Genomic DNA, 11,750 nt, shown 5'->3' with positions numbered 1-11,750 from the left:
TTAGGCCTATAATAAGTCTTTGTTTGTCATTGTGTGGAACGCCAAATTATTTCCAAAGTGGGTGCACCATTTTACATTCCTATCAGCAATGTTTGAGGGTTTCAGTTTCCCACATCCTCACCAACACTTGTTATCGTCTGTCTTTTTTATTTTAGCCATCGAAGTGGGTACGAAGTAACATCTCATTGTGGTTTTGATTTGCATTCCCCTGATGACTACTTATGTTAAGCATCTTATGTGTATTGGTCATGTGCATATCCTCTTTGGAAAAATGTCTGTTCAAATCTTTTGCCCATTTTTTAACTGAGTTTGATCTTTTTGTCATTGAGCTATATGAGCTCTTTATACATTGTGGATACAAGTCCCTTAGATATATGATTTTCAAATATTTTCTCCCATTCTATGGGTTGTCTTTTCTCTTTCTTGATGGTGTCCTTTGATGCAGAGAAGTATTTAATTTCGATGAAGTACAATTTATCTATTTTTCTTTTGTGGCTTGTGCTTTTATCGTCATACCTAGAAAACCATTGCCTAATCCAAGGTCACCAAGACTTATCCCTATGTTTCCTTCTAGGAGTTTTCAGAACTGCCTTTTGAATAGAGCTCCCTACTCTTTGGGCGACCCCCTGAGCAGGCCCCAAGCTACATCCTTTTTTTGTTTGTTTTGTTCTGTTTTTGAGACAGAGTCTTTCTCTGTTGCCCAGGCTAGAGTGCAGTGGTATTATCATAGCTCCCTGCAACCGCAAACTCCTGGCTAAAGTGATCCTCCTCCCTCAGCCTCCCCAATAGCTGGGACTACAGGAGCATGCCACTATGTCTGGCTAATTTTTGTATTTTTTTGTAGAGATAGGGTCTTGCTATGGTGTTCAGGCTGGTCTTAAACTCCTGGCCTCAAGCGATCCTTCTGCCTTGGCCTCCCAAAGTGCTGGGATTCCAAAGTGCTGAGCTACGGCACCTCCAAGCTACACCCTTGGACACAACTCCCCACAAAGCCCCCACCCTAAGCCCAGGCAGGCTGCTTTTCATGCCTTTCTGTTCCAAGTTCTCATATGGGATGGGCAGCTATGGATGGTCATCCAGGCAGAGGCTGGAGCCAGCCTGAAGGTTTAGGATGCAGGCTGGCAAGAAAGGAGTGTCTGACTCTGGGCACACGGCCACACATCTGAGACCGAGGCTCTGGGGCTGCGGAAGCACCTGCTGGGGCCAACAGCACAACCTGCCTTGGCAGCTGCGGTAGGTCCTTGGAGGAGGGACTGGGCCCGCTGCTCCACCGTCAGGAGCTATTTATTACCCTAGAAACGGAGCATGAAAAAGTGACTCCCTGGTCACCACCAAAGTTGGCTGTCCTTATCTCTACTTAAACTGAGTGCCAGACCACCCTCTTGGAAACCAGGATCAGGGGCTGGTGACCTCTCACAGCCGCTGGCCCTGAGGGCCTACGAGATCCCTTTGGGAAACCCAGGTCTGCCGGTCGCCACCGCCATTCCCTGGCTGTGCGTGTGGTGGTGGTGGGGTGAGGGCGCACGGAGAGCACGAGGGCCAGGTCTCCCAGTCATGCCAAGTGCCACTCGGTGCTCCCACAGGAGCGGGTACCCACTGGTTTTTCCCAAAGTCCAGAGAGAAAGAAATCACCGGGAGCTCATAATCCCCGGCGCGGCCATCCGCTCCTGCGGCCCGCCCAGCAGGTGGATTCGGACGGGAGTTGCGGGCGGGGGCGTGGCCAGGCGGGGGCGGGGCCGGCCCGGTCCGGGGGCGGGGCGTCCGGCCGCCAGGTCGCGGGGGCGGTGCGGGCGGGAATGTGCGCACCGGGCGCGCGCGGCCCCGCCCCGAGCATCCCGCGCCCACGGGGCTGAGCCTGGCGGCCGCGCCGACCTCCACACGGGCACCATGGCTGCAGCGAGACCGCCCCCGGTCGCGGAGCTACTGGCCGAGGCCCGCCGGGCCTTCCGGGAGGAGTTCGGGGCCGAGCCCGAGCTGGCCGTGGCGGCGCCGGGCCGCGTCAACCTGATTGGGGAGCACACGGACTACAACCAGGGCCTGGTGTTGCCCATGGTGAGGGGCTGCGCGGGGGACCCCCTGAGCCACCGCTCCCCGCTTGGCCGCCAACGGGGCGGTTCTCCGGGCGCGGGCCGGCGCGTCCTCGCCGCGTGGGGCGTGGGGCGGGCAGCCGAGCCTCGGGGACGAGCACACGGGGGAGACCGTGGCACGGGCGGTTCCTCACGTCCGAAGGGAGGAAGACGAGCATCCGCGAGGAGGTAGCTGGGAGAGGGCGAGCGAACGCCTCTGGGCTCACGCCCGCCCCCTGGGGGCTGCTGCCACTCGCCCCCAGCTGGGGAGCGTTTGCCCGTTAAACTGTGGGGCCCTGTGCCCCACGCAGAGGGGGACACTCCGGGCCTCTGGCCACCGTGGGCCCCCAACTACGGACCTGGGCGAACACAGCTCTCAGGCAGCTGGCCCAGCCCATTCGATTTACAGAGGAAGAAACTGAGGCCCGGTGAGGGCTAGTGATCTGCTCAAGGTCACAGAGCTGGTTCTTGGTGGGCCTGCGACTAGAGTGAGGCCCCCCAGCTTTCAGCCTGGGGCTCTTCCTGCCCGACTGTGCAGCTTGGGAAGTGAGTGGGGCGGGTGCATCCGAGCCCACCCCCAAATGGGAAGGCATTGGAACTCCCTGATGTGTTTGCCATTTGAGCTAGCTCTCTCGACCCCTTGCCCCACAGCTCGGGGCAGAGTCCAGTCTTCACTCTAGCTGCAGCTGTCCCGGCCTGGAGACCCAGGGGGCGGGGCTCAATCCATCCCCCAGGCTCACTCCCTGAGCCATGCCACCTCCCCTTCAGGTTGAGCCTGGAGGGCACGTCACTGTCTGCTGGAGGGGGCTTATTCCATCAGCTGGTCCTTGTCTCTTCTGCCAGGCCCTGGAGCTGGTGACAGTGCTGGTGGGCAGTCCCCGAGCAGATGGGCTTGTCTCTCTTCTTACCACCTCTGAGGACGCTGATGAGCCCCAGCGGCTGCAGTTTCCGCTGCCCACAGCCCAGCGCTCGCTGGAGCCTGGGACCCCCCGATGGGCCAACTATGTCAAGGGAGTGATTCAGCACTACCCAGGTATGGGGTCCAGTTCATGGGTCAAGTTCGTGCTGGTACTAGGAGTGCCACCTCACAGCCACAAAGCCCACTCATTCATCTAAAACACTGGGGGAGGCTTGCAGGGTAGAGCATCAGGATTGTGCAGATGAGGAAACTGATGCTGCAGCAGGTTCTGGAACTTGCCTGGGTTTCCCGTTACGTGATTGAAGGAGCCAGGATTCATACCCCGGGAGGACAACTAGGAACACAGTCCCAGCAACCTCAGAGTGTGGGAAAATGGAGGGTGATGGGCCCCTTGACCCAGCAGGTAGTAGCTCCTTACAGTTCAAAGTCACCCTGGAAGCAGCTGCTAGGCTGTTGCCTTCCTGCTGGGACACGAGCCTTTCCTGTGCTTATCCTCCCGGGCAGCCATCTGACCATCACTCATTCTTTCCCCCACAGCTGCCCCGCTCCCTGGCTTCAGTGCAGTGGTGGTCAGCTCAGTGCCCCTGGGGGGTGGGCTGTCCAGCTCAGCATCCCTGGAAGTGGCCACATACACCTTCCTCCAGCAGCTCTGCCCAGGTACCACCTGGGCCCCAGCCCCTGACTGAACCCTCCTCCGTCCCTGAGGTCCCCTGGTGGCCAGAGCTTCTGTGACTGGGTGGGGGTGGGGGTAGAAGTCTCTCTGGAGTGTCATGGGAGCTACTGCTGCTCCCACCCATCCACCCCTTGTGCCCCCTCCTGGGCCCCAGCCTCCCCACCTCACCCTATATTGCAGACTCAGGGGCGCTAGCCACCCGGGCCCAGGTGTGTCAGCGGGCCGAGCACAGCTTCGCAGGGGTGCCCTGTGGCATCATGGACCAGCTCATCGCACTGCTGGGGCAGAAAGGCCACGCGCTTCTCATTGACTGCAGGTCAGGGCTCCCCTTGTGCCCTGCCACCTCCTGCTCAGGAGCTCCCGGGTGAAGTGTCCACTGCCTAGCACAGCAAGCAGACACTTGGCCTTGTCATTTTCCCCACTCTGACTCCACCCCAGGTCCCTGGAGACAAGCCTGGTGCCACTCTCAGACCCCAGGCTGGCCGTGCTCATCACCAACTCCAACGTCCGCCACTCCCTGGGCTCCAGCGAGTACCCCCTGCGGCGGCGCCAGTGTGAAGAAGTGGCCCGGGCACTGGGCAAGGAGAGTCTTCGGGACGTGCAGCTGGAGGAGCTGGAGGGTGAGAGCTGGCCAGAGCACTTTGTCCCAGAGATGGCGGGGCTCCCTGATGGTGCCTCAGCATGGCCTTGGCCCTTCTGGGCAGCCCAGATCGCTAGGGCCTCCCGCCATGCTCTCCTACTCCCCGCAGACCCTGCAAACTTGGGGCTCCAACCTCAGCAGGGCTGCCGGAAACCCTAAAATGGCTTAATCTAATTAGAGAATCCCATTTCCATTGTGGGAAATGTGGAAAAGTACCAAGTAGAAACTAAGAAGCTGTAAGGCCACTACTCAGAGATAACCACTGTTATTTTCATATATTTCCTTCCAATGTTTTTTGACATCTGTGTTTTCAAAATTGAGTATGTGTAATATTGTCACTTGCCCTTTTTTTTACTTGGTATTATCTCAGAACCCTATTCTGTGCCATGAAAGGTGCATCTTGAACATGGCTTTTTAATGCATCATAATATTTCAGACAGGTGCTCTGTTATTTGCTTACTGTTTTCTGATACACCTCACACTGTGATGAGCTTTTTTATGTATGTCTTTTTTTTTTTTTTTTTTTTTAAGAGACTGGGTCTCACTGTATTGCCCAGGGAGTATTCTTAAGGTTTCTGACACCTACACATCGCCAGGAAGGTAGTCTGTTTAACAGTTCTGAGGACATAAAAATACTAACTTATTTAATTCCCTTGAAACTCCGTAAAGCAGGTACTTTTACTATTATTCTCATTTTTCGATGGGGAATCTATAGTAAGACAATGCTGAGATTTGAACCCAGGCAGGTTAGCTCTACAGCCCATGCTCTTGGCCACTGTACCATGCCACCCACACTGGGAGTTGTGCCCTTCCTGGCAATGTGGATGTGCCCATCTCAGGGACACTGGGCAGCCCGGAGGGACTGTCCTGTCCTGCTTTGTGAACTGTCATATTCTGCAGGCAGCCCTTCCTTCAGAGGTGCCCTGCCTGCTCTGTGTAGATGACCTTGGCCAAGGGTTTCACGCTTGAGCACTCGCGTCCCTCCTCCTCACCCCAGCCTTTCCACACCACTCCTCTGGGTCTCCTGCTAACTAAGGAGCGGTGCTGCTCCTGCCTGGCCCGGAGTCCTGCCCTAGCAGCCCCCACCCCCTCTCTTGCACCTGCCTTCTTGCCTGTCCTCTGCCTTGCTCCTTCCCTTCTGCCTCTGGAACATGGTCAGTTTCCTTCCCTCCCAGAACATTGCCCGTTATCTCATCTCCACGCCTTACTCTTCTGGGTCTGCCTGCTCTTCTCCCATCCGGGTCCTAACAGGGTCCTAACAGCGCTCCCAGGGCCTCCCACTGGCTGCTCCCCTCCCCCTCTGCTGGTGCCTCCCCGAGACTTTGTCCTCAGCGCCCAGCCTCGGCCACTACTGAGGACTCAGCCTGCAGCACCCCGCTGTCCTGGCTGCAGCCCTGCATTTCCAGCTGGGGTCCTGCAGCCTGTACCCCACCGACAACTGAACCCATCGTCCTTCCTCCCCACAGGCTTCTCCTGACTTTCCTTGTCCGTGATTTCCTCACCCTGCCACTCCTGTTTGAGACCTGAGTCACCTGAGCGCTCACTGCCTTCTCCATTTAGGCTGCCCTCCCACTCCTGCCTCTGACTGCTGTCTCTCCTTTCCTCCCCCTCCAGCACACCCCTCTTTGGTCCCTGACTGCCGCCTGGACTCCTGGTGCCCACTTCTCCCAGCTCAGGCCTCTTGCGCGGGGTGCTCGCTCTGTCCCTCCTCTGCTCCAGAACCTCTGTGGCCCACAGAACTGAGCTGCAGAGGCCTCTGGCCCTCAGGGCTGCCCATGCAGACTCGGCTTGTCCTTCCACATCAGCTTGAGCCAGGTGGGACAGCCTGCTGCTGTCCCCTGTCCCCCTGGAGCACCAGCCTTCAGGCTCCATGTTGCTCCTGCGTAAACATCAGCAGAATTTCTTCTCTGTCCTGCTCTGTTGTGGGCAGCAGCGTCCGCTCACCTTGGAAAGCACCGAATTCCGTTCCTCACTGCACCCGAATGATGCAGGTGTCCCGTCCTACAGTTGAGGCAGGGGGCGCTAAGGGGCTCCTCAGAACCAAGCCTGAGACAAGCAGGCCTGCGCCCCACACCTCATGCCCCCTGCCCCTTCACTGTTGAGTGACCAGCCAGGGCCACTGCCCGAGCCATCCCGGGCCCTCTCCCAGTGCACCAGCCCTGGGAGGCGGGCTTCCCACCCCTTTCCCTCCCCAGCTGGCAGAGAGCTGGTGAGCAAGGAGGGCTTCCGGCGGGCGCGGCACGTCGTGGGTGAGATCCGGCGCACAGCCCAGGCAGCGGCCGCCCTGAGCCGCGGGGACTACAGAGCCTTCGGCCGCCTCATGGTGGAGAGTCACCACTCGCTCAGGTGAGGCCCTCAGGTGCCCCACACCTCCCGGGCACAGGCTGGGCCCAGGCCCACCCCTCCCGTATCCTCTCTGCAGGGATGATTATGAGGTGAGCTGCCCTGAGCTGGACCAGCTGGTAGAAGCCGCACTGTCTGTGCCTGGGGTTTACGGCAGCCGCATGACAGGTGGTGGCTTCGGTGGCTGCACAGTGACACTGCTGGAGACCTCCTCTGCTCCCCGTGCCATGCAGCACATACAGGTTGGTGGGCACCAGGACTTGGGTGGGCAGGAGAGGCAGGTTCCCAGGGCCCTGCCCGTCGCTCAGATCCAGCCCTTCCCCACCAAGGAGCAGTACGGGGGTACCGCCACCTTCTACCTCTCTCAAGCGGCCGATGGTGCCCAGGTGCTGCGCCTGTGAAGAGACGTCCCCAGACGGCACACAGCGGGCACAGGGCCTGGCAAGTCATGCAGTTCTGTGCCCGGCACCCACCCAGATGCAGATATCCGGGCGCTCAATAAACCTGTGCCTCCAACCATGGTACCCGCCCGCGTCCAGAGGTGGGTGTGTGCGTGGGCGTCGGGCAGGCACCTCTCCGGCCTTGGAGAAAGGACAGGGCAGGGCCAGGCAGTAGCAAAATATTTTATTAAATGCTTGTCCTTGTCATGCTAGTCTTGGCTCTTTGGTTATAAATGGGTCTAGGCCCAGAGTGGGGGCAGCCAGAGGGGCTTTCTGGGACCGCTGCCCCCTTCATGCCTCCCAGAGGACACCTACCCTTGCCCTGTGGCCAGAGGCGCGAGCCCTGGGATCAGCATGTGACGGGGCTGGGCCCCCAGGGGTCCAAGGATGAAGTAGCTGAGGTGGCACCGGGGAGAAGAGGTGGGGAGGCGGCCTGGGTTCCAGGATACGGTGGGGCCGGGGGTCAGGTCTGGAAGAACTGTTGGTCCACCTGGGTGCTGAGTGTTCCGCTGGTGGTCAGCGTCCTACTCACAAACTCCTGGGTCACATGGCGGGTGAGGGAACCACCTGCGTCCAGGCGCTGGGACCCCAGGGTCAGTCCATCTGTGGGGGAAGAGGCATTGAAGGACTCTACGTGCATCCCTGTCCCCTGTTAGCTCTGTGCTCCCAGGGGAGCAAGCCAGTACCCCCTGCCCCTCGGTGACTCACCCACTAGGAAGGGCTCGGTGGTGCTGGTGTGGGTGGTGGTCACGCTGCTGTACTCGCCTTGCAGTGGGTGCTGGAAGAGCCCGGGGTGGCTGCCCAGCTGTGGGAAGGGGCCTGGAGCAGGCAGACTGGCCGGTCAGAGGGTGGCGCCAGGAGAGGCGTGGCCAGAGAAGGGCGGGGGCGAGGAAGTGGGCAGGTGCCTACCTCCATCCTGGGACTCGATGGTGATGATGCCCTCACGCTCTGGCCCAAAGCCCTCGGTGGTCCTGGCCTGCACCTTGAACTTGTAGGGCACGTTCTCGCTGAGGCCTGGCACCGTCAGCCGGCTCTCAGGGTTGTCTCCATCCACCCGGAATGTGGTGGCTGGCCCTGAGCAGGGAAGATGCCTTCAGCCTCCGTGGCCCCCTGTCCACCCCTGCCTTGGCCACCCCTGCCCCGAGGGCGGGCAGCACCTCCTCCTTGGGCCATCTCACAGGTCACCAGGTAGCCAAGGATGTCACCATTGGGCCTCCGTGGCCGCTCCCAGCTCAGCTGCAGTGAGTCTGGGCTCAGGGCTGTGAACACCAGTGGGCCTGGGGCACTGGGGGTGCTCAGTGTGAAGGCGGAGCCTGGGGGCAGCAGAGGGAGGATGTCAGCATGTGGGTGGCGGGGGTGGGTCTAATGGGTGGGGTGGGAGTGGGGCAACTCACCTGGCAGGGGGCAGAGTGGGCTCTGCGGGTACACCTGTGATTCGATGGTGATCACCCCCTCGCGCTCTCGGCCCCAGCCCTCCTGGCTCTGGGCCCGCACGCGGAACACATAGGAGTGGTTGGGAAGGAGATCTTCCACCACCACTGAGGTTTGACCAGGGTTGGGGATGTTGAGCTGGTGTAGCTCACCTGTGGGGTGGGGGCAGACAATAGAGCAGCATTACTCCCACACCTGGCCTAATCCCCCCACCTCCCTAGGCTGCGATTAAGACCTGGTCATCACCCGCCCATGACTGGCTGTGCTTTGGGTACAGTATGATATGGCTGGTTGTTCAGGTTGTGCACCATATAAGAGATGCATGGAGCCTGCAGTCCCATCCATGCTCTGGCCAAATCTTGTGCCCTGGCCAGGGGCCCAGGTCATGCTGCTTCAAGTGTGTCTGCCCAGGAAAGTGCCATTTCCCAGTTACCATCAAGGTGTCTCAGGCCAGCAGAGGCTCTGGGTCCCTAGGCCAAGGAGGCCTTGTTAGGCAAAACCTAGCAAAGGGAATGACCAGGAGAGAGCCCCAGGGTGGTGGATGAGGCTTCAGGAAGGGGGAGGCAATGAAGGGGGAGGATGGGGTGAGAGACCCTCTCAGAAAGGCAGGTGGAGGCATTAGTGCCCAAGGGACCTGACACAGCCGAGGTCCCCGTTTGTCACCCTAGAGCCAGCCCTGCAGGGCTATTACCCCGCCACCCAGCAGCAGCCGCGCCTCACCGCCGTTCAGCAGCTGGTACTCCACGCTGTAGCCCTGCAGTGCCCGCTCGCACTGGGGCTCCTGCCAGCTCACTTTCAGAGACGTGGGCCCCAGGGCGGAGAACACCAGGCGGGTGGGGGTGTCCGGCACACCAGAAGTCAGCCGAGAGTCTGGAGACAGGAGGCCACAGTCAGCCTGAGAGGCAGGGGCTGGGGTATCTGGTAGGAGTCACAGTGCAGCCCTCGACCTCCCTCTCAGCTGGCACGTCTACACTGACCATTGGCCAGGCAACTCACTCACCCTGCAACACCCTGCAGGCTGCCCAGCACCTCCCACACGTCGTCAGAGTGGGTGCGGGCCCTGCCTGTGCCAAGAGAGGGTGAGCCCCGTGAGCCTGCCGGCCCCCACGCCCATCCCCTCCTCAGCTGGCCTGGCCCCTTCCTGCCCCCTCCCTGTGCCGGGGAAGGGCAGAGGCAGTGTTAGGCATCAGCGCTGATGAGTGTGGGGCAGGTGGTTAGCTCCTGTGGGTGGGCAGGGGTCCTGTGGATGGAATGGAGGGTGAAGCAGTGGGCACAGGTGGTGGCTGCTGTGGTGGCTGGATGATGTGGAGCCGAGCAAGACAGCCGTGGAGACAGGAGGGCCACCCCTGTACTACCTGGGCCCCATGAGGGCGCTGCTGGCTGCCCAGCCAGGATTATAGAATCTCGTGTGCCCCTGGAGGGGGGGGACCCCTTCATCTGAGCCCGACTCCGGGGCCCCAGGGCCCAGGACAGCGGGAGCCTGCTCCTCCCGTGTTCCCAGATGGGAGGGAGGCCTAGGGCAGGACAAAAGGAGAGTGAGAGGAGCAGGGAGCCTGCGTGTGCGTGTCTGTTTTGGAGGATGGGCCCTGGGGCTGGCAGACTGCCCGAGCCTCCAGGAGCTGGAAGACACGCAGGACCGGCGGAGGCCACTCACCGTGGGAGGAGAGGGAGGTGAGGGTGGAGTAGTCCCTGGGCATGGTGGAGTGAGAGTGCTCCGTGCGGGTCAGCGAGTGGTAGTCCCGCGTGAGGGTGGACGATGTGCTCAGCACTCGGTGGGGCAGCTGTGGGCTCAGGTGGGTGCCGTAGGCCGCGTTGGCGACCGTCATCCTGTGCAGGGAGTTGGCGCTACCCGGGAAGGCAAAGTCCATCCGGCCGTTTACCAGGTGCTCTGCAGGGGGAGAGCAGGGTCAGTCACTCTGGTCAGGCCTGCATGAGACCTGGAGCCTCTGGGGCGGGCTGTGGCCCTGGGAATTCCTGGGATTGCTTACCCTCGGGGTGCCGTTGTGTAAATGTAACCAGTTTCCCTCAAAGCACCAGGGACAGAGGCCCTACATCCCTGGAGGAGTCCAAGGGTCTCAGCCCATGTCCTCTGGCTTGCCAGTATGGATAGTCTAAGCACAGCTGGCTCTAGCAGGGGGACTTGCCGCCCCTGTGGTCAGCCCTGCCCTGGGAAGAAGCCAAAGCCTTCCTCTTTTTATTTTTTTGAGACAGAGTCTCGCTCTCTTGCCCCAGCTGGAGTGCCATGGCATCATCATAGCTCACTGCAACCTCTAGCTCCCAGGTTCAAGCGACACTCCTGCTTCAGCCTCGAAAGTAGCTGGGACTACAGGCGTGGGGCCACTGTGCTCCGCTACTGTTTCTATTTTTAGCAGAGACTGGTCTGGCTCTTGCTCAGGCTGGTCTCGAACTCCTGAGCTCAAGTGACCCTCCTGCCTCTGCCTCCCAGAGTGCTAAGATTACAGGTGTGAGCCACCGCGCCAGGTCAAAGCCTTCCCTCTTGTCCTGTGCAGCCCTTGAGGGGTCTACTTGGGTACCAGGGGCAGAACAGACTTCTCAAGCTGTGTGCCCCCAGCTGGATAGGCGGTAATGGGGGGTCACGGCCCGTGGGAGCAGTCCTGCCCTGGGGAGAGCCGGGACGCCTGCCCTGGGGAGAGCCGGGACGCCTGCCCTGGGGGTCCCTTGGCACGCCGGCCTCTGCAGCTGATGCCCTGGCCGGCAGGACACCAACGTGGGCGGCCTGGCTGAAAGTGAGGCCTGGCGGCGAGCGCGAGTGATCCTTGGTGCAGGGTCGGGGCGCGGCGGGGCCAGCCCGTCACCTCCGGCCGGCTCGGGCGTCGCGCCGCGGGGCAGGCTGCCGCCCTCTCCGCCCGCGTCCCCCGCGCGGGGGTCGGCGCCGTCGTCCGGGGACCCGCGGGGCGCCTCGCCGGCGTCGGAAGAGCGCCCGCTGCTGGCCGACAGGCGCGGGATGAGCTCCGGGGGCAGCCGCCACGTGACGCGCCGCAGGTCCAGCTCCTCCCCCAGCAGGGGCTCGAACTTCCAGCCGCCGCCTTGGGAACAACGAAGGGCCGCGTTGGCACCGCCGGGGGGCGCGGGGGCGGCTGCGCCGAGCAGGGCCGGGCGGGCGGAGGCCGGCGGCGCGGCGACGAGAGCCCGTCCTCCCGGCTCTCCGGGGTCCAAGTGTGTGCGGGGCGAGGGGTGCGCGCTGCCGACGGTGGGACCCTGCCCTGCTCGGCCCGTC

At 61.3% G+C, this 11,750-nt stretch overlaps 2 protein-coding genes across 2 annotated transcripts in view; one reads left to right on the top strand and one right to left on the bottom strand.

The window, feature by feature from the left end:
• Positions 1 to 1,792: 1,792 nt before the first annotated feature.
• On the top strand, positions 1,793 to 7,255 carry GALK1 (galactokinase 1). Its single transcript, XM_012662253.1, has 8 exons — positions 1,793 to 2,052; positions 2,910 to 3,099; positions 3,523 to 3,642; positions 3,839 to 3,974; positions 4,097 to 4,278; positions 6,494 to 6,644; positions 6,721 to 6,883; positions 6,971 to 7,255. The coding sequence occupies exons 1-8, from the start codon at positions 1,888 to 1,890 to the stop codon at positions 7,040 to 7,042; spliced, it is 1,179 nt and encodes a 392-aa protein (XP_012517707.1). The 5' UTR covers positions 1,793 to 1,887; the 3' UTR covers positions 7,043 to 7,255.
• The window catches only part of ITGB4 (integrin, beta 4), a 30,670-nt gene continuing 26,174 nt past the window's right edge, over positions 7,255 to 11,750 (bottom strand). Inside the window, exons 33-39 of the mRNA XM_012662252.1 lie at positions 10,167 to 10,400; positions 9,233 to 9,382; positions 8,476 to 8,664; positions 8,239 to 8,394; positions 7,991 to 8,155; positions 7,790 to 7,900; positions 7,255 to 7,684 (exon numbers count right to left, since the gene is read on the bottom strand). Of these exons, the coding sequence (XP_012517706.1) occupies positions 7,545 to 7,684; positions 7,790 to 7,900; positions 7,991 to 8,155; positions 8,239 to 8,394; positions 8,476 to 8,664; positions 9,233 to 9,382; positions 10,167 to 10,400 (1,145 nt within the window). The 3' untranslated portion in view covers positions 7,255 to 7,544. The remainder of the gene's footprint in view (positions 7,685 to 7,789; positions 7,901 to 7,990; positions 8,156 to 8,238; positions 8,395 to 8,475; positions 8,665 to 9,232; positions 9,383 to 10,166; positions 10,401 to 11,750) is intronic.

Source organism: Propithecus coquereli, unplaced genomic scaffold, assembly GCF_000956105.1.
Source record: "Propithecus coquereli isolate 6110/MARCELLA unplaced genomic scaffold, Pcoq_1.0 Scaffold76, whole genome shotgun sequence".
Lineage (NCBI taxonomy): Eukaryota > Metazoa > Chordata > Mammalia > Primates > Indriidae > Propithecus > Propithecus coquereli.
Note: the sequence above shows the minus strand (reverse complement) of the source record. Positions and strands in the feature narration are given on the sequence as shown.

Coding starts and splice junctions, on each gene's coding strand:
- GALK1 (XM_012662253.1), top strand. CDS start 1,888: ATGGCTGCAGCGAGACCGCCCCCGGTCGCGGAGCTACTGGCCGAGGCC. Junction 2,053..2,909: donor AGGGCCTGGTGTTGCCCATG/GTGAGGGGCTGC, acceptor CTCTTCTGCCAG/GCCCTGGAGCTGGTGACAGT. Junction 6,645..6,720: donor GAGAGTCACCACTCGCTCAG/GTGAGGCCCTCA, acceptor TCCTCTCTGCAG/GGATGATTATGAGGTGAGCT.